Source organism: Pholis gunnellus, assembly GCF_910591455.1.
Source record: "Pholis gunnellus genome assembly, chromosome: 13".
In the NCBI taxonomy this organism is placed as follows: Eukaryota; Metazoa; Chordata; class Actinopteri; order Perciformes; family Pholidae; genus Pholis; species Pholis gunnellus.
Window position 1 is genome coordinate 13,176,194 of NC_136540.1, and position 21,451 is coordinate 13,197,644.

A 21,451-nucleotide genomic window follows, 5' to 3' on the forward strand; every position below is an offset into this window, starting at 1 on the left:
TGGAGGTTACGGGTGGCTGGTTTCATAGAGACCATAATGTAGGGCTCACATTTTGACCCATGAGATGGTTTTTACACCAACATGTGTCAGCTGAGTTATTAGTTTTAACCGGTCTGTCATCACATTCTGAGGTGTGGCACCGGGGCGTTGAGTTGAGGCGAAGTTGCCTCAGTCGGCAGGAAATTGAGTTGATAAGTCCTGTGATATATGGCGGGAGTGCATGTAGGGCCAGCAGTAAGGTAGCATGTAAAGAGGACGAGGTTTTCAATTTGTAAGACTTGTAAGGTTGCAAAATCTGCGTGATTGAAGTGAGAGACTATCACTGTGTTATTATTACTTAATTTAACATTTTTTTTTTAAGTGTTACTTGAGCTGTTACGTCAAGTATTCACTTAATGTTGCATTCTGGAACGACAGTGAACAATACCACATTCAAAAGTCTAGCGACTCCAGTATTCACATCACCATTTTTATATATATATATATATATAATTTATACACTCCATACTCAACAATACATACTCTTCAGTTTATGTAATGGCTTTAAGCAACCACAGTTGTGCACCTGTCTAGTGCAGGTGTGAGTGTTTCTTTTTCCTATACCAGTGGCCCCCCACAGTCACCTTGACATTTAGTTAAATTGCAAAATGTACATTTATAGATTCATTATTTATGCTGCAGTTCCTGGTGCATTTGACAGAAACGCCACCGTGTGTAGATGTTTTATGATGCGTAACAACTTTCAAAATGTATTGTTTTTTTGGTTGTATGACAGTGAGACACTCCCTGTGACAATTGATGAAGTGTGTGTTCATTTCAGCTCTTCATTCACTGTGCACCTAGGTGTGTGTCTTATTCGTCTGCCAAAGTGTTTTAATAATACAGCGAGAATCTATAAATTCTACACGTTATTTTGAATCTTTTATTAATCTTTGCTGTAAAGCAAATAGCATTATGAAATGTAATTGTCAACAAATCTTGTGGAAAGCAGCTCAATATTTCCATTAATATTCTTGGTAATCAGGTAATGTCTATCAGGAGTGTACTTACACTGAGTGAGCAGCTGGGGGTTCTTGCTCAAGGACAGTTAACAGGACACGTTGCTGTTATGGGGATTGAATACGAGACGGGAGCTTGCACCAGCCTGCCATATTGTCATCTGTACTGTGGATGGATTTCATGCCACTTTTGAAGTGTGTGGTCTGTTGCAGTCAGGTGTATTGCTGTATTGCTCAGGCGTGTGATGATAACATCATAATTGTGCGGATGTGTCACTCAGAGATGTTTCTCTTATCCCATTATTTTTACTAGTGTGAAAAATATGACCATATGTAACGCTTCGTTCTTTCTTGCTACTAATACTCCAGTAAAGTATCTGACTTCGTCTTCCACGACTTACTATAAAACAGTGCAAAGACAATGTTATTTGCACATCCAGTCAGTATGCACAGCCCAGAAGAACTCTCTAGCTGTCTACTAGATGTATGATTAAAATCAGAGGAGGTTGCAAAGGACACCTACCTCCTTACTCCAATAAAACCCCAAGCTTGTGTTGAGAGAGGTAGGAAAGAGAGGGAGCATTTGCTTGAGGCGTATAAATATAGGAAAGACCTTGGTTTGTCTTTATTGAAATTAGATTACTGCTTTCTGCTAGTGCAGCCTGTTGTTTGGCTGACTGACAACAGGGCTGGTGTACAGACACAGCAGCCAATGTGGGAGAAGATTTATCATGGCCTATAAATCTACTGCACTGAGAGGCGCATCTTAGACTTTCTCCTTATTAAGAGCAGCTAACTAAGAGGAGAGGAAACGGGAGGAGAAGCTGAAGAGGACTGGAAGAGGAGTGCTTCAACGTAAAGAGGTCATAGAGGGACAGAGAACCAGATTAGATGGGGGAGAAGGGGAAGGAGTCTGTTGAAGAGAGGAAGTGGTGTAACAAGGATGGTGCAAGTAAAGGGAAAGTAGAGGAGATCATAGGGGAAGGAAAAATTAAGAGGAGAGCATAATATACAACAAGGACAGAAGGAGATGAAGGGACAGGTTGAGGTGAAGCAAGGAGTCGGAGAAAAGGGATTATGAGAGGAGGGGTGTCGTGTACCATTCAAATCGATATTGTATGTGTGTCCTTGTGGTAAACGCATGTTTACTGCAAGGTTTGTCTCCAGGTGTAGAATCAGAACCCAGAGTGAATATGTCCACGTCATCTCCTGTAGTAGGAGGTTGGAAATATGTCACATCCCCTCTTTTCTGTAACAGCGAACCTGTGGAGTGCGTTCTCACAACTCCTCTGTAGTTCTTTTTTGTTCTCCCATTCATCATGTGGCCACCATATGACTCAACTAGGCTCGTCTGTGAGTGTTCCCAAGAAAGTTGAAATTGAAGTTGGCCCCATGCTTTTTTTTCCAGTTTTTTTTTTAATTTCATAACCAGCCTCAGAGTAACATGGAAATCTATGAGTGTGAGATTTGATTTGATACTCTAAACTAGTTACAGTAAAATAATCATATTAGGCCAAGGATCCAGGTCAGTGGCTTCGTCTGGTGCGTAACATGACCCTGGTTTCACCTCTGTTCAGAACCAGATCATTGGTACCGACCAGGGATTTTTTTTTTACAGTACATTAATGGGCACGCTTATGGGTATAGATTTATTGAGACTTAAGCCTCTGCAATTAACAGCTCTGCCGATCGAACAATGCCTTTTGTGGCTGAAAGCATTCCTGTTGATGCAGGGAAAAGGAACAGGCTGTAGTTGCCAAGGAAGATGAAGGAGTGAGTTAAGTAGACATGGAAGATGTGAGATGGAAAAAGGAAGGCGATGGAAGGCCATTAAGTAGGAGAGTAATATTTAGATAACAAAGAGTATGAGAGAGTGTGTGAGCAAGAGGGTGAAATGCTAGGCATTGGCCACCATTGACTTTTCGGGGCATCTGGACATTGAATCAGCTCCTGACTGCTGCTGTGGAGTGATGGCTTATTTATCTGGCTAATGTCTAAACCAGACAAACCAGATTATTGAATTTAACATCAGATTTAATTTCAGAGATCAGCTATAGAGGCGTGTTATTCACAGGGACCTGCATGGGAGAAAGAGGCAGAGAAGCAGATCCTTTTTGCATGTGTCTGTAGTATATTTATAGCTCTAACTGGTAACAATAATGCTAGAAATTATAGTTAAATCTTTGCTGGAGTAATCGGTGTAGGTGTTGCTCTGTGGAACCAAAAAAAGTATGAGTAGTGCCAGTTTGCCACACAAACTGAAAACATTAGCAACAGAGATGCTACTGGTAACAATAACAGTAGTATAATGAAGTAAATGCATGAATACCTTTCTTTATAAAAGGTCATCCCTACAAAGTATGGATTAAAGGATAACGAATCACTGTGAAAGTAACATGAGAGATTCTATAATTCAGGCCACTGTCTTATCTTATTTCAAGGTGTAAGATGTTTCGTGACATCCATGAGGTGAAGTGAATTAGTATGCATAATGATCATATTAATTGTATGTCAGGAATATCTCCTTGACTCTGCAAACTGATATTTCCCAGTATAACGTGATGATTTCCTCTCTTTAACAGGGAACCCATTGGAAAGAAGAAAGCAGGTAAGACACTGCTTTATTTGTGTATTTGAAATTAAATAGGGTTAGGTGGCGTTGGCTATGGTGTGTTATTTCGTCGTTGAAAACAAAAGTGTAGAGGAGAAATAGAATCAGGTACTTTGTAGCTTTACTGCTCTTATGAGACACCAATTTGTACGACTTCTTTCCATGACAAATACAAGCATCCTACAATTCATCTGTAGTAAATAATATGACATTGTCTCCATCTAGTGGTCACAGGTTTTTGCACAGGTAAAACAATCGATTGATTCCACCAGCCCAAATGTTCTTGTTTCATAACAAAGACACATATTCTGTTTGCCATCCTTTCACTGTTTCTTTTCATATTCTCTCTCCACTCTCTCCATTCATCTAATATTCTTAAGTTGTTTTCCTTTCCATTAGGGGTTGTGGAGAGAGCGACTACTTTCCTAAAGCGAGGTAGTAAACCCTTGGTCGTGCTGTGTGTGTTAACCAGCGGGTTGCTTTAGGCCTTATCTCCCCCCCCCCCCCCCCCCTCCTCTCCTCCCCTAGCCTGGGCAGGTGGAATGTGGCTCTGATGAGGGCTTGGGGCTTGCATTGGTTCAGTGAAGGAACCATACTATATTGGTCATCTTCTTCATCATCTTCCTATTTGGCTCATTTCTTGGTTGTATTTAAGTATGTTGAGTTGGGACCCAGAAGAAAACACTGAAGATAATGTTAGGTGTGCGCCTACATTGACGTAACGCGTTGCAATTCAGCATCAGGCAAAGTCATGGAGATCGAGGTTATGTAAATACTTCGTCAGTGCAGAGCACTATAGAAGCATTGTCACTGGTTGAGTTAAATGTAAATAGTTGAAACCAAAGAGCCTTTTGTGTTTTAGGAATGTCCTATTATTAATTAGCGATGTAAAAGTTAACCTGAGTCACTTGGGTCATTGTATCAGTGATCTGCATACTGAGGTGGATTTTAATGTCCCTTCTCCATTCCTGCACTTGATTTCAAAGATTGTTAAAATTACAACACGCTATGTATCAACCAAAAGGTATTTTGTTTTCAGTTGTTTTTTTACATATCAAGTCAATTCATCCATCAGGGTTTTGTCTAGACATGTTTTTAAAGTACACAAATCAAGAGAAATGAGCCATAGTGATATAAATGTGTGCTACTGGTTGTATCGTGAGCCCTGTGAGTGTTAACATCGATGTTTCTCAGGATTCCTCAGTGCTAACATTGGTGGCGGGTCTCAGTGGTGCTGGTTTGTTTCTGTGTGGAAGTCACGGCCATGTTGATGATTGACTTAACCTTCTAAATTCCTACCTTTCACTCCCATTCTCCAAATCTCCTGTTGTTCCTCTCTCACTTTCCCTCACACCAACTCTCCAATCACATCCGCTCCCTCCTCTGCTTCATGTCTGGGTGAATCTCCATACTCTAAATAAGCCTATCACCTAAAACATTTAGTTTTTGTTTAAGTTTTTGCAAAAATTTTGACCTTGGAATTTGTCTTGGCAAAAATGACTTATACGGTTATTAAATGCATTTTTGTAAAGACTGTGATCAAATTGGCTTTTCAGTAAAGTTCCTTTAAGTGAGTATACAATCTGACATTTTAAAAGTATTTGCCTCAGTCAGTGAGATCCAAGCCATTTTAAAGGTCAATATCGCAAAGCCACACAAATGCAATCTTATGATTCCATGTTCATGGACATTCATTTAATAATAATCCCATTAACAAATGTTACCAAAGATCCTCACTGAAAAGCAGCTGGTAATGAGTAGAGGCTTTTTAAATTATTGAGATTTTCTCCATCGCCTGCCTAACAAAGGAGCAGTTAGGACAAAAGAGCTAAATGAGCTTGTGTCTGATTCGTTCCCCTTAATAGGAGATTCCACCTCAGCAGACCCTCTCTTCCTCGACCAGTATGTGGCAGTAACGGACTATGAGAAGCAGGAGAGCTCCGAGGTCAGCCTGCATGTGGGTCAGGTGGTGGAGGTCATTGAGAAAAATGAATCTGGTAAGTTCTATACATCCGGTGTACTCTTTCATTTTCTCATTGTATATTTTGCATAGTGGGAACATTGGTTGCTTCAGTTGACAGCTGTGGTGCCTTTAACAAGATGCTAAATGTGATGGTGTGGACTGATGAGGAAATTGTAACTTTCTTATATCTGGAATTTATGTTCATTTCATGTATTGATTCAGAATGTAGGAACGTTACAATCCCCTCATCTGTAAAATACCATAATTCCATCATGTTTTCCCCTCATACTCCTCCATTGTTTGAGGTTTGACTGGTGTTTAAATAATTACCTCATCTAGTTGCGCCTCTTCTTCTACAATGGTTTAATGGCACCAGTCTCGATGCGCCCAACTCCTAATATTCGCACAAAAGTAGTGGATGGAATTGTGCATTCATTTTCATTGAATTTTTTGCAAAGTGGATTTTAAAGGAAACATTCTTCTCATTTAGGGTGGTGGTTTGTTAGCTCAGACGATGCCCAGGGCTGGGTCCCTGCCACCTGCCTTGAGGCTCAGGATGACCCTGATGACTTCAGTCTTCCTGGGGAAGAAGGTACAAAAAATGTTCAACCTGGGTGCTATTGTTAAAATGTATGTAAAGAGGCCATATAGCATTTACTCTCAAACCAACTGTATGTGTACGTTATGTCTTACCATTAGATTTTTGAATTTGAATTTGAGAGGTAGTAGAGGTTAAACTCTACTTGTATGCAATGTTGACAAGAAGTTAATGGCACAAAACATGTTTAAGTGCGACACACATCACGCATAGTGTCATGTGATTTGGCATGCGCCATTTGACCCCTGTAGCTAGACATTCAAAATAAATAGAAGAAGTAGTCAAATGTGTATGATTTGCAGATCGAGGGATCAAATGTGACAAAAGTGCTTCTTTTCTGGTGAGTTGCTCTTTGATGATGGAGAGACACTGCCAGTGTGTGGACAACAGGTGCGGGTGTTTCAGTGTGCGTTGTGTTCATAGACTGACATAGACCATTAATACTATAGACTGTAGATTAATACACATAATATACAGTTTGTAAGAAATACAATATAAAGTAAAACTTGGACAAAAGTTTAAACAAATAAAATAAATAGCTATCACTGGCATAAAGAGCGAGATTCCATAAAATGTAGATGTTAAAAGAACGATACTGTAATGACACAGTACAGCACATGGTAGGAGCCCTACTAAGCAAAGACGGGTAGCCAGCCAATATGCAAATTACAGACCATATCTCAAGTCTTGGCAAGCTTAAGAACTATATGGTTTATAAGTGGACATTGAGCTGGCTTCCCTGTCTTCGTTGGGCAGGTCGATCCGCAGAGCCCTAGAATTAGAGAGTCACTCACATTTAGCATCCAATTCCACTGACATGAAGCAAATAAATTAGCAATTGTGCAAGTAGATACTTAAATATGGTCAAGTACATAGTCAAATTTAATTACATAGTCCCAAGACAATGAAGAGGGCCAACTTCATCCCACAGATCCTAATTAACGGTGAACTATATGGTCCTACTATTTTAAAGAGTAAGTTATAAATAAAGCTACGTTCTGTGGCAGTAGCATGCTACAGTAATATCACAAGCATAGGGTTTGAAACTGGGATGGAGATCCAAAGGAAAATAAATAGTCAATCTAGCATGGGTGGAGCCTGTAACACTATTATTTAAAAATAACAATAATAATAAAACAGAAAATGTGCACGAATTTAGAGTTGTGTTTTTTTGTCAAAACACCATCAAGTAGAGCTCTGATTTCTGATAAGCCCACCAATTCTGCCTTTCATTTACGATGAAAACATAATGTTCACTTCCTATTTTCCCCACTTACTGTGCTGGGATGTCAGTGCCTCGGAGATTCTGGTCACTGCCAAGGCACTTGGGTCGTCGAAGAACTTTAGGGGATCTATTCAGCACAGGCTTTGGGCAAGGTGGAGCGCATGCCTTTCTTCTCTTTCTTTTCTCTGTGTGTGTGTGTGTGTGTGTGGGTGGGTGTACGGGTGTGCATACACAACTGTATGCATGTTTGTTTGTCCATGTGTTTGCATGAAATGTTTGTTGCATGACAGATCCAAGCATGTAAATTAAATCCTTTCATGCAACGTGGATGGTGGATTAATGTCTAATACAAATAAATAAAATAAAAACATATTAAGAATTATGTAGCATTTTAATTAACCAGCATTAAACACTTGATCGATCCATATTATTATATAGAATATCTATAATATGTAATAATATTAAGAATAGTAGAAATGACTGTATTTCTAGTAGAGTAACACATGTGTTCTGTTTGTGGTCAACATGTTTGTTTGTGTGTTGCACACTTCTGTGACTTCCACCTTCTCACTCCACAAGATGCTGCTCAGGCCTTGCCTCATATAAATCAGTTAGCTAATGTGAAGCCGATGCACTTCTGTACCAATTTAGTATGTCATCCTAAATTACATAGGGCGAGTGTTATGATGGAGAAAGGAATTTTAGCCTTTTCCTTAAAGGTTTACAGACATTTTCACTGCAGACCATAACGAGTTTAAATGATTTCATAAAAGCAACACCACACTTTACAAAGTTACAGTTTGAAACGCTTCAAGCTCTTGTAACCCGAGTGTGCCACCGTGTGCTTTTGTCTCCAATGCCGTTACTCTACATTCACATTCATTTGTACCACAATGTTTTTTTATTATGTTCTTTTCTCTAACAATATTTTCTTTATATGACTTCAGAAGAGAAGTATTCAGTGATTTACCAATACTCGGCCAGGGACCAGGATGAGATCGACCTTGAGAGAGGCATGGTTGTAGAGGTGATTCAGAGGAACCTGGAGGGCTGGTGGAAGATCAGGTAATACAATCAATGACATTAACTCTGGAGAAGTAAATATCGGAAACAAGAACAAATCCGTATTCACTGAAGAGACACGTAATTGTGCTTAAAAACATATCTTAGTTACTAATGAGGAAAATAAATACTGACGTATTTCATGGTACAGACTGAGTAGACTTTACAGGTGGTGTTCTCGTCTGAAGCCAGTGATTGTAAATCTCTCCTCCACTCAGGTACGAGGGCCGTGAGGGCTGGGCCCCAGCCTCCTACCTGAAGAAGACTGATATCCAAGGCCAGAAGCAGTCAGCAGGTGCTGCCAGTACCAATGATCTAGATGGGTTGTCTAAACAGAACCAGCAAAACAATGCAGCCAAAGAGAACCGAGACAACAGCCAAAAAGAAAACAGACTCTCGTTTTTTTCTGACAACAAAAGTAGGAAGTGAATTTCAAATACAATAAGCTGTCTTTTGCTTTTCATATATTTTGTTGAGTTGTACAAGAAAATGGATTAATTAATGTCTTATCCCTCCACAGAAGCGGGATTGAGACACAGACCTCCACCACGCAGAGATCTTACCATTGTAAGAGATGCACTTCAAATCTATATATGACAGTGTGGCTTTCTGTTGCATTGAAGAATTGCTCAGTTTGTCTCATAAAAACGTCGAGTTAACCGTTATGTGCCCATCTCACATTCCACAGCCACGTGGTACAAACCTACCCAAGCCGCCGATTCCTCCTCAAGTTGAGGAGGAGTTCTACACCATAGCAGACTTCCAGACCACCATCCCCGACGGTATTAGCTTCCAAGCCGGAGTCAAAGTTGAGGTGGGTCAGGCAGTTTCTAAAGTTTTTTTTTTTTTTTTTTTTAGGGAAACGATTTTGTACATTTTGTCTTTTCATTTAATTTTTGTCATACATTTTACAGTGTTAAAGTTTAATGAAATGACTTTTTTACCTACCAGGTGATTGAGAAGAATAATGGTGGTTGGTGGTACATCCAAATGGATGACAAAGAGGGATGGGCCCCCGCCAACTTTATTGACAAGTACAAGAAGACCAGTAATGCCCTGCGACCTAATTTCCTTGCCCCTCTGCCCAATGAAATGGAGAAGCTGAGACTGGAAGATGGTGGACCTTCAAATGTTTCAGGGACAGATGACAGCTGGTCCAAACCTTTACCAGATGAGCCAAACCCAGCCCTCGACTCCTGTGCCCGGCCTAAGCTGAGAGATTGGAAGTCCAGTGTCAACAAGGGGCCCCCCACTATCACTGGGCCTCTACCGCCAGCTCCAGCCGCTCCTCCAGTCGAGGAGAAACCAGCTCTTCCACCGCGAAGGGAGTCCATTAATAAGAGCTTTGAATTGGAGGTATCTGAGAAACCAAGGGCTGATCATTCCAAACCTTTGCCTCCAAAACCCCCAGTTCCTGGGGTCATCATGCCGCTGGTTACACCCAAAGCAGCCCCCTTCAAACAGGACAAACCACCAGAGACCAAGAAAGAAGATAAGAGCAAAGCTCTTCACCTTCGGAATGAGATGGGTCTTGAATGTGGCCACAAGATCTCTGCCAAAGAGGTGAAGAAGTTTAACCTGAAACCCGTACCTAAACAGCCACCAAAACCCAAATCAGAAGCGCAGGAGGAGAAACCAGAAGCAGCTGGCCCAGCAGTGTTTATGAAGCCAAAGCCAGTGCTCCGTCCTAAACCTGTTCCAGCTGCCAAGCCAGATCCTCCGGCAGAGAACAAACTAGACATCACCAACCTGAGAAGCAAGCTGAGGCCCCCAAAACCTGCAGATCCAAGCTCTGTGTCAGCTGAGGTGAACCATCAGAATGACACCTCAGCAGCAGTAAATAGTTCCCACCCCAGTGCCCCCCCTAGCTCTCCCCCCATCCATATCCCTACTCTCAACAATGGTAAGCACTGCAACGAGCCAAAGCTCCCCCCAAAACCTATTAATGGTCATAGCCAGGAGAGCTCATCACCTCCTGCAAAACCAGCAGTGCCTCCCCACAAAGAACCCCCACAGAGACCCCCCACCATGGCTCCAAGGAGACCTCCTCCTCCAAAGAAGACCGATCCATCCAGCCCGACAGAGCTCAAACCTCCACCTGCTCTAAAAGATATCCTGGACATTTCCAAGGGCCCTCCAACCCAACTCAGCAGACCCCCTCCCCCTAAACCCAAAGGGTTTGTTCAGGCACCTGCACACAAAGAGAAAGAAGAGCCCAAAATGAATAAAGTCCCAATTCCTCCCAAGCCCCAGTTGAAGCCCTGCCCGCCTAAGGACAAGCTTCCACCTCTACTCATGGAGCACAGTAAGGATGATCTGTATTTAGCTGTGGCGGACTTTGAAGGGGAGGACCAAACGTCCAGCTTCAAAGTGGGCACGGTGTTTGAGGTAATGGAAAAAAACAGCAGCGGCTGGTGGTTCTGTAAGAATGTAGGACAAGAAGTTGAGAGCTGGATCCCCTCAAATTACCTGAGCAAGAAACCTTAGAGTGAATGTTTCACCATATGAAAAAATAAACAAACTAATGGTTTAAATGAACAAAACATCACTACTTTGTAGCTAATTAGCATTTTTTATTTAAAGGTACCTTTTTTTTTTTATAGTGACACATTTTTGTTATGTTGCATTTTGATAAGAATATTCTACCTAAACTGAACCAGCAATAACACAAGACCTTGTTGGGGATTGTGATGTTTACGTTTCTTTTGTTTTGTTTTTGTCTCAATTTAACATTAAGAAAGTGCTTTTGTTTCGTTGCCATATGCTAGTCGCAGCTTGTGTCAGTCGTTCCATAACTTAAGCTAGTCGTTAAAACCACCACAACTGTATCTCCACCCATGCCTTCTTTGATACGGTGCCTCTATATTATATGCAAAGTGCTAATGTGCTTATTATACTGTACGCAACTGTAGATATAGTCCTTGTTGGAGTCATCTCCACATCCCAGGACAAAACACGAGATGTTCAAATCCAGCAGTAGACAAAGACTGCACATGAACTCACAGGGGGAGTTCAATGACTACATCTGGGCGTTAAAGTGCTATGAGCAATTACTAGAGATGTCTGTGCCAAGTAAAAGTGTTGTTTGTTATACGAGAGACATGCATATTAGTTTTTGTGCTATTGTAATAGTTTTCTTCGTTGACTGCATAATTCATGTTGTGCACTTTTTCCGTCGTTTCATTTGAGATCATTTTAAGGTTTGCACATGCTGAAGGAAGGGGAAGAGTGCCACAGTGCATTTTATTTCTTTGTTTTACATTTTATTCGCTACATTTTTTTTATACTGACAATTATCCATCCAATGTTAAGATGAGCCTGGAACATCCAAACTGACAAGTTGAAAAGAAGCTCACTGTCAAAGTGTTTTAACATAATCATGTTACACCCAAAAATAATAAGTGTGAAATGTGACTTGCAGAGCACTTCTGCATATCGGTACCAGATGTCTGACCTAAGAAATTGATGATCTACAATGATTTGTGCAATGACGTACAGTATTGTATATGTACAGTCTGTTCTAAACCGAAGTTTGGTGCTTAAATAACGGCAAAGTATGACCATTGTAAAATATATAATGTTTTACATTAGTGCTTGACTGGTCTCAAGCATGGTCAGTATAGCAAATAATTTTTTTATTGTACAGAAATGAGAGGCATATCTTTGCTGTTGTCACTTTTTCTTTGATGGTCCATTTGTCAGGTATTTTACACTGTGCTGATGAGGGTACTAGAGGAACAAAGAGACAAGATTTAGTTTGGTTGGTTGGTTGATGGGATTTGCTAGTTGGAGGGAATACAGAGGGTTGTTTATTTTTCTGTCAAGAGATGAAAAAAAAAAAAGTCAGTCACTTGTGTTAGCTTTACTAAATGAAAAAGCAACATTGGAACAAAAATGCACATCCACGCTCTCTAAACAATCAGACAAGGCTACAAGCTGTAACACTGCTTCTAGTTGCTATAATGTTATTCCACCTTCCACCCATGTTTCATACAAAAGAGATGGTATGCTACCAACTAGGCAGAAGAAGAAATTGTATTGTTGAGGATTATTTTATGAGGACAAAAGGCAGGAAGGTTCAGTACAGTGTAAGGCAAATGTATGGGTTCATGGTGTCATTTCAATATTGTAGTTTTATTTACTTTTTTACTCTGTATGTTTCATTACATTGAAGCTACTTTTCCTTAAGTCAATAAAAGTTTCTGATTTTTCAGTACACCTGTCATACTGTGTCTGATTTTAATGTGTAGAAAATGATTCACTGCTGGAATTCATTTTTATCTCCTTCGGTTTTTTTCGTCATACTACACTGACTTTTTTCAACATATTATACTTGGTCGTTTTATGACATTTTTTTAGGAAATACAATCAATTGTTTTGGACACACTTTAAGATGACTTTTTATAACGTTTTCTTGACATTGTGTGTTTTGACTTTTATTACTTTTTCGACATATACTTGGTCTTTTAAATGTCAGAAAGATTATTAATGATTAATTTATAGTGCTCATATTCAAACAGTTAACAGACATAATGGCTCTAATGTCTGTAAGAAGAAAAGGTCTGAAGTATGCATTAGATGTGTGTATTCTCACCAGACATTCTTCCTTTATGAAAAACAGTTGATGTGTGGGGAAATTGCATAAGCATGTTTTTTGATTACCTTCAGGTTTCCTGCATATATGCAGACGGGTGATCTTCTTCTTGCCTTCTATCCAATGACCCGTTCTTGTCTCTTTCGTCCTTCACTTTCAAAATGACCGCGCTGGCTGCAATATTGTCTGAGAATGTTTCATTTCACAACTCAAAGCACAATCAAATATGTTCAATGAAAAGAGAAAAGAAAAAAGGATGGCACAACATTTCTGATACTGCCGATACCTTTAAAAAGAGCCTGCGCCACAATCCACTAATTAGAAAATCTGCCTTTATTGAGTAATTTACAGCAGTGGTTCCTTCTGTTACAGCTTCATTCACACTCACAACCCCTCCATACAAACAATATCATGTAAACTGAGGCAGAGAGGAAGGCATACATGGAGCCATTAAACAAGGCAAAAAAAGAGAATTTTTTTACAACTAATTTAAATACTTTTGAGAAAGCTTATGAGAGGAAGAGGAAAATAAAGCTGTACCCGATTACTGACCTGGTTCAATGTAAATCTGCAGGCCCAAAAAAAATAAAACCTCACCCGACAAGGCAACAAGCTCCTCAGCTGCAAAGTTTAGTTTAAGATTTAACATCTAGAGCCACCTTACAGCAGGCTGAATTGTTTTACTCCCATAAAATGATATGAAGAGTTATGTTACAAAAACAGGAATCATTGCTTTCAAAATATTAATGAGTATGACAATTCAATCACTTCTTAGCAAAGCCGTTTCTTTCAAAAAAGTTGTTGAATCTACTTTTGGAGTTAAACTCTTCATATTATGCCCCCTCTCAGTGCAAAGGAAGACTAAGTTTAAGAAAAATAAACCTCTTTAAGCTTAGCAAAGACATACATGTAATATTGCACTTTGGTTAGCAGGCAGTGCATTTACTGCACACGGTATAACAATTATACACTTAGTAAATCCCCTCTCTAACGTCCCTCAAAGAACAACAGTATTTTGCTTTGGCTTCATCGGTTCCCATCCAGTGTGACTGAATTTACAGTAAAAATACTACAGAAAACAGAAAACAAATGTCATAATAGCAACGTGGTGTGAATATCAATGTCATCTGTTAAAAAAAAAAAATCATACCTAAGTAATCATTAAAAAAAACATAAATTCTGATCTGGCTTTAGCCCAATCCCCCATTTTAAACACAATACAAAATAATAAGCACATTCTTTATAACGGGTGTTACAAAATATACATCAAAATGAACGTTTACAGTGATAAATCTGGATATGGTTGTCTTTGTCAGTGAAAATAAATAAAAGCAGACATTAGCCAATATATAACTTATGGACAAACGGGTCAATGAGCCAAGGCATACAGAAATGGGGAAAAATAAGAAAATGGTCAGTGACTATCAAATTTTGGGTGCGTTTCTGGTCATAATATTTGGAAGACTTTCATTATTTCATTAAACAAAAAGTGCTTATGTACTGGCTCACCAGTTCTCATACGAACAAACATTCTTCCTCCTTACGCAAAAAGAAATTATTCCCAACCAAATAATATTATTTCTTAAATACATACTCATTGGGACTGATAATCATTTTTGGTATCTTCAGCTCAATTCCACTGCATCACATTACCTTCATGTTGCACTGGTGGGCAATAGGGAGCCAACTTGAACAGAAAAAGGAAATCAAAACACTGTATGAGAGCAGATGTGATGTAATCGAGGCATGTGAAGCACATGAGGAGTTTTAAATCCATCAAATACTAAAACAATTTTTCAAAAAAAGAAAAAACCTTAGAACATTAGTAAAAACATAAATATTCACTAAAACATTAAAGGAACCCAATGGAGGGATAGGTATGCTGCCATTACAGGCGAAGCAAATTAAAACTGAGGCAGCAGGCTATTGTAACGCCTGTGGGTGTACAAGTGAGGGTGTGGTGGGACGAGATATTGTGCAAAGTCACAGAGGATGTTTCTATGTTGTGGAAGAGTCTGGGTAGGGCACAAACTTGGAGAGTTTGTTGGGAGAACTTGGGTTTGGGCAAGACGACTTCTCACTCATCCTAAAGAAAGCCGCCTGCTCCCTTTTCTTCGTGTTTAGCTCCTCTTCAAGGGCCTAAGGGGGTTGGAGGACAATGGTGGAAATCAGAATATGTATCAGATTATCCGACCAAGCTTGCATGTAAACGTTTTTACATTTGTCTCATGCTGTACAGATGGAATATTCCTATTCTAGCACACAAAGTGTGTTCCTCAGTGTTCTGCAGTCTGTACTGAATTTGGTTGACTACATATAGTCAGGTAATGAGTTGTTTTTCGTAAAACAGATATACAATACAAAAGATGGACAATAAGAGACAAGTTGTAATTTGTGAAAAAGCGCTCTTTTGTGCTCAAGCTTCTGTTAAATTAAAGGAATAGTCTTGACAGTTTGGGAAATATGCTCATTCACTTTCTTGCCAAGAGGATGAGGTGACACCACTCTCATATCTGTTGTTGAAGTACTGTATAAATCTGGAGCCAGAGAAGATCCTCTTACACTAGCATAGGGACAAGACTCCATGAAGTCACTGCCCCCAGCCCCTCTCATGACAACATCTAACCTCCCTGAAAAAGTTGTTTTTATACAAATTACACACAAAAAAGATGCACAATGCGTGTTCTTTAACTTAAAAAAAAGACAGGCTACCTGTTTCTAGCTGTTATATCATATCAGTCACATAGTGAGTGTCGTTATGTGTGTTAGAGTCATGCATAAACTAGTACCGTCTTTCTGGGTTTCAGCTGATCCCTCCAGTCCTTCAGCAGCTGGTTCTGTTGTTCATCCAAATGCTTGAGCCTCAGAGTCTCATTCTCAATCAACAGGTGACATTTTTCATTCTGAAGCACAAAACAAGCTCTTGTTAACAATTGCAGGCCACTATGGTGGTCATTTAATGCAGCGCATTCTAGAGACTGGGCGAACTCAACTGGAGACGTTTGCCTTGGAACTTTGATGAAACAAACCAAAAGATCTAACAGTGTAAAAGATGAGAACGTGTTGCCCCTCATTCACCTGTAGCTGCTGCAGCTCTCTGATATTGCTGTCACAATGGCCAATCATCTCTCTCATCTGGTTCTCGTGCTTCTGCTGCTGATGAAGCCTCTCTGCCTTCTGCCGTTTCTCCTCCTGCAGAGAAAACTAAAGAGAGACAAAAGGGAGTGAATATATTAACTTATTTCTTAAACATGGAGTGAGAAAACCCTTGCAAGCCCTACCTGTTTGATCTTCTCTCTGTCCTCCGAGGAGCTGCCCGTTGAGTTGATGCGGAGGCTTTTCTTGAACATGGCCATGCGGGTCTTCGCCTCGCCGCGCTGGATCTTAGGCAGCCGGTTCTTCTCCTGCTGCTGCCGAGCTTTCAGAATCTCAATCATTCGCTGATTGTAGCACTGCATCTGTTCCTGTTCCTGTTGTGACATAGAACATAGACACATTCATTTTATTTGTTTGCAGGGCAGATGGAATAATATACTTTGACACTGCTAAAAACCACAATTTAAACAGATGGAAGCTCTGAATAACGTAAGCTAAAGGCTGAATAGCTAAATATAAAATGTAAAATGAATTCTTGATTCAAGAATTTATTTAGCTTTAACACGCTATCCAAAGTTAAATGGATGTAGAATGGTGGGTGTGAACATATTGTGGCAAGAAGAGTATGTAAATGTACCTTATCGTGTTTTTTGACAAGCTGATGCCTCTGGAGGAAGTACTGGTCTTTCAACTGCTGCTTCAATAACTGGTGCCTCTCGTAAAAGTTCTTCTCCTCCATTTCCCATATGGTGTTTTCACGCTCTAATCAAAGTGAAGAGGGGACAGAAGAAAAAGGTGAATTCTGATGTTCATTAAATGTATTGTATTTTTGTCTTTATCATGTACAAATTATTTAAGAGATCTATCAACATAAAAGAAGCCGAATTAAAAGTCAGATCAGGAGAAAATGAAATGATAATTTACAAGGAGATGACGGCTCAAATGTAAACAAGAAATACGATCAAATAATGTAACTTAAAATAATTAATATATTATTTTGAAATTATTTTTATAAATGCGCATTTGATTGATATTATACAAAACAATACAAAAAATCTGCGAAATTGGCAAACTTCACAGAAAGCCAAGATCAATAAGAGAATAAATGGGGTCATTTGATCAGATGGTGCATTTGATTTAAAGTGACCCAGTGCCCAACATATACTGTACCTCTGATCAGCTGCTGTTTCTTGTTAAGGCATCCCCTCTCCATTTCTGCAATCTCTGTCTTGTTGCTGGAGATGATTCTCTGCAACGTTGTGTCCAGGTGGTTCTTCTGAGCTGCCACGAATTTATCCTCCTACAGAGTAGAGAAAGACATGGATGGAGAAAATGAATGAAGGAATGGCGGGAAAAAAAGCGCTACAGGCCGAAATGTTTGATTGGACTTTATTTTGTAGGCGATATGTTCCGTTTTCAGCAACATTTTATGAATTTCTCAGTACTTAGAATTTTTCAAAACCAGTCCAGTGAAGTATGCATAAAAATACAGTTGACTCAAATGACTGTTGACCAAACAACTTACATCTTTTATCTTAATTTCTTGGAAGGAATTCATCCTCTGCTTCAAGGATTCTTTACGCTGATTCCTGGGCAGCTTATCAACGGATTGTTTTACCTAAATATATCAAAAGATGACACATTTCAGTCTTTGACACATGATTTAAACACATGGTACACAAGGGAGCAAGCAAAGCATGTGAAAATGGACAAAACATTATTTATGTCACATTCATGTCTTTTTAGGCTGAAGCTTGAAAGCTTTATTTGACCCGTTTTCATTCCCTTCCCCACAAACTTGTCTTCAATGTACCTCCTTTTTCTTTTGTTTCATCTGATCCTGAAACCTGTTGAGGTCGCGCTCCTGCTCTGATTTGATGCGTTTGGTCTCTTCCTTGAGTTTAACATGGTGGTCACTCTCCATCTTCTCAATGGTCTGCTTCTGGTGCTTCTCCAGGTTCTCCAGCTCCACATCATAGTGCTTCTTCTTGGCCTGGGCCGCACCAAGAAGAAACAAGCACAAGGTTAGCTTTGGTGAACATTTAAAAAACGGTATTACCGCGTTTTGTATTACACCACCAAAAGCAATCACATTATATATAACGAAGAGATAAGAGAAACAGGGTGTCTGCAGTGTCTTAAAAAGTATAGAAGTTGATGAATCAATTTAGCGAGCTAGCTTTGACATCGTTTTAAAAAGGAAAATCGTTGACTGACAGTTGCTTGATGACGTTACGCGCAGGTCACCTTATGCCTGGGCGGTTAAACTACCAAGCTAATGGGGAAATGGAAGTTTTCGGCCAAATAGTTAGAACACTAGTAGCAATGGAGTGCGATTTCCCAGACTGTGTAACATCAATGAGGCTCTCCAACAGCACCAGAACAGCATGAATTACGCACGACTGCTACTCACGGCTGAGGCTAATAATAGTGTCCATACCACTAATTCATCACATGTGCCTGTCAAATTTGCATGTTATAAGTTTATATTTTATCAAAGTCTATTTTATCAAATTGTATATTTTATCGGGTTTTTTATGGCATGCTTTTCTATAACTTTGTTAAAATATCCATTTGTATATCTTTTATATTTACATTATTTGTGACATACTATACTATAACATTTAATGAAATACTATATTATGACGTTTTGTATGGCATACAGTATATACCCTGAAAAAAAAAAAACTTTGACAACCTCCATGTGTACCTAGAAAGTCCCAGAAAGAATACATTCATCACAAGCCTGTCCTGCTCTTGCCAACCTTTCTCAAAAGTGAATACAACAAGAAAACCTGTGACTCACATTCATCTCCTGGTCAAAGCGTCTCTGCATTTGATCTCTCTGTATTTCCAGTTTGGCATTTAGACCAGCCTGAGCGCGTTGCTCTTCCTTCTGCAGAAAACGGAGCTCACGAAGTTCTTGACGTCTTAACACACACAAACACACAGACTTTAACATATATACAACTTTAATTTTTTATATTAAAAGTTTATTTTAAGTTTAGCAAATGTGGTAAATAATAATATTTATGTTAATACCGTTACTCTAATACAGTTTTTTTGGAGGGCAAATATCAGAAAAGCCCTCACATTCTCTCAGCCCCTGAAGGGCCATGTTGCTCTCCTTGTAAAAATGTGACCATCGTCTGTTGGAGGTCACACATGCAATGTCATATTCTTACCACTAGATGGCACAAGTAACGCACCTTATGACTTCAGAAGGCAGTGCAATGTGTTCCAGACTGTTGTAACTCTACAAATTGTTCATTAAAAAAACACAAAAAATCCAGTAATGGTTGGCAACAATTATAAATCTGTATTGATCATTCTATTTGAATATCTAAACTCACAATACAGTTAACCTTATCTTCCCCCGGATCTAAAAGTAACTTCAGAGACATTGTATTGTTCTTTCCATCCATAGACCGTATATAAAGAGACCAGTTTTAAAGAAGTCTTTTTCCATAACACTCTGGGTATTTGTAAACTCAAATCTTAAGGGGCTAAAGCCCAAGAGTTCAGGATTCCTAAAATAGTATGTGTTGTACAAAGCAACATCCAACGGGGAACACATCACTGCACAGACTTCGCTGTGAGCGGAGGAATAAACATACCACTGAGTTCATGGATGTCATTCGCAGAGACTGAAAACAGAAAGTAAATATTTGTTGCATAGAGGGATCGGGTGGTTCACATACCTCAGGAATCTCATCTCCTCATCTTTCACCTCATCATCCTTGATGATCTTGGAGGTGGTCACGCTCACCTCCACGCCGTCGATGACGTACTTCCTGGTTCGTTTCAGAGTCTTACTTGAGAAGTCCTGAGAGGCAGACAGACAGGATCAAACAGAAAGGATGACATTAGATTTAAATCAGACCTTAAGTACAAGACAAATATTTGTCAAGTATGTGCGTGAGGGTGCACTGAAACTCTGGCGGGTGGGTATTGTCGTAGTTTGGTTGTCAGTTGGGCAGTTTTGAGACATGCTGGTGGTCAAAGTGTTCAGGGAATGGATCTACATTCAATTTTAAATTTGTTTTTTCAAACTTAAGCTCCGACTCAAGTGACATCACATGAAGCAATTCATCACATTTCAAGCAGCTCCCTCTGGACCCACGACTTTTACACAACCTTTTTTTCCAAATATGCAGTAGTACAACCCCCCCCAGACCGGTTAACAAACTTTGATGTTTAAAAGTACACCTTTAAATATGCGTGCCTTTGTGTCTCCCAATGCAGCCTTTTGACCTAGCAGAAGGAGAGGCACCTGTGTGCGTTAGCAACTTGTAGAACCAGATCAACAGGAATATCAATGCTTTTGTCAGCACACTGTCTGTCTGTCACGGTAATGGGGAGTGCCATCACCAGGTATAAGCTCAAGGATAATTTAGAGCCAGGTATCACAGGCCAATCCAACATTGTCAACTAGGTCATGATACAAAATACATTAAATGTGTAATACGAGTCAGAGCGTGAACCCCCCCCCCCCCCCCCCCCCCCCTTATAATTGAAGAGAAGATAATTGTTATGTCTCACAAAGTACATGTGCCCCTTATCTAAATCTGCCTCTACGGACAATATATACAAGACTGATATGGCCGGGTTTGCTCTGCAAACATTGGGTAGCTCAAACCCTGGTTGTCGTCACTTCCTGGTTTATAAATACTTTTTATAAGGAGGAGAGGAGGAAACTGAACCAAAACGCGGTAATTAAGTTGGTTTGTGCATACTGTTGCCCCCTCTGACAAAGCTTCGTAATGAACCATCTACAGCTGAGCAAATAGACAACATATGAGGCTGTTGCCATGAATGACAGCTACTGGATGCTACTTTTGCACTTTTGATTCCCTTTCTACATAACGGACACTTTTACGACAGCAATTAATCCGTGTGACATTTGCCTGTTTGAGTGTGTTTTTAAGTACTCGCTGGCACTACAATCGGAGGATATACGGCTCATTCTGTAGCTCAGCTCTGTGTTTAAGGCTGTAATTTCCTATCACTTGTCATTCACAGAAACACGCGCAGCTCTCTTGTGCACACAGATGAATTCATGAGCACATGCACAGACACTGATGCTCTCTATCATACACACTCTCGCACAAATGCTTGTGACCTCCTGTCCGAAAAACAAAAGGTAGCCCATTCACTCTCACGGCAGGCTGCTGCTGAATAATCTGTTCTGGAAAAACTTGACATGCCACAAACAAGACACGAGTCAACGCGCAGTCAATCGGATTTCAGTCGCGGTCGGTCCATAAGCCTCCAGAAGCAGCAGAGTGACAATGAGCTGCATAG

At 39.9% G+C, this 21,451-nt stretch overlaps 2 protein-coding genes across 3 annotated transcripts in view; one reads left to right on the top strand and one right to left on the bottom strand.

Moving 5' to 3' along the window:
• sh3pxd2b (SH3 and PX domains 2B) overlaps positions 1 to 12,673 on the top strand; it is a 34,995-nt gene extending 22,322 nt beyond the window's left edge. Inside the window, exons 6-13 of the mRNA XM_079171258.1 lie at positions 3,581 to 3,606; positions 5,475 to 5,606; positions 6,063 to 6,164; positions 8,343 to 8,460; positions 8,676 to 8,875; positions 8,978 to 9,024; positions 9,146 to 9,271; positions 9,409 to 12,673. Coding sequence (XP_079027384.1) covers positions 3,581 to 3,606; positions 5,475 to 5,606; positions 6,063 to 6,164; positions 8,343 to 8,460; positions 8,676 to 8,875; positions 8,978 to 9,024; positions 9,146 to 9,271; positions 9,409 to 10,944 — 2,287 coding nt within the window. The 3' untranslated portion in view covers positions 10,945 to 12,673. The remainder of the gene's footprint in view (positions 1 to 3,580; positions 3,607 to 5,474; positions 5,607 to 6,062; positions 6,165 to 8,342; positions 8,461 to 8,675; positions 8,876 to 8,977; positions 9,025 to 9,145; positions 9,272 to 9,408) is intronic.
• Positions 12,674 to 13,366: 693 nt separating this feature from the next.
• stk10 (serine/threonine kinase 10) overlaps positions 13,367 to 21,451 on the bottom strand; it is a 38,281-nt gene continuing 30,196 nt past the window's right edge. The window contains exons 11-20 of one of the 2 annotated variants that reach the window (XM_079172094.1): positions 19,849 to 19,973; positions 18,954 to 19,077; positions 17,961 to 18,140; positions 17,673 to 17,765; positions 17,318 to 17,447; positions 16,785 to 16,909; positions 16,333 to 16,521; positions 16,130 to 16,255; positions 15,841 to 15,954; positions 13,367 to 14,738 (exon numbers count right to left, since the gene is read on the bottom strand). In XM_079172094.1, coding sequence (XP_079028220.1) covers positions 14,682 to 14,738; positions 15,841 to 15,954; positions 16,130 to 16,255; positions 16,333 to 16,521; positions 16,785 to 16,909; positions 17,318 to 17,447; positions 17,673 to 17,765; positions 17,961 to 18,140; positions 18,954 to 19,077; positions 19,849 to 19,973 — 1,263 coding nt within the window. In that variant the 3' untranslated portion in view covers positions 13,367 to 14,681. Of the gene's footprint in view, positions 15,191 to 15,840; positions 15,955 to 16,129; positions 16,256 to 16,332; positions 16,522 to 16,784; positions 16,910 to 17,317; positions 17,448 to 17,672; positions 17,766 to 17,960; positions 18,141 to 18,953; positions 19,078 to 19,848; positions 19,974 to 21,451 lie in introns of both variants that reach the window. The other variant, XM_079172093.1, reaches the window with a different exon arrangement.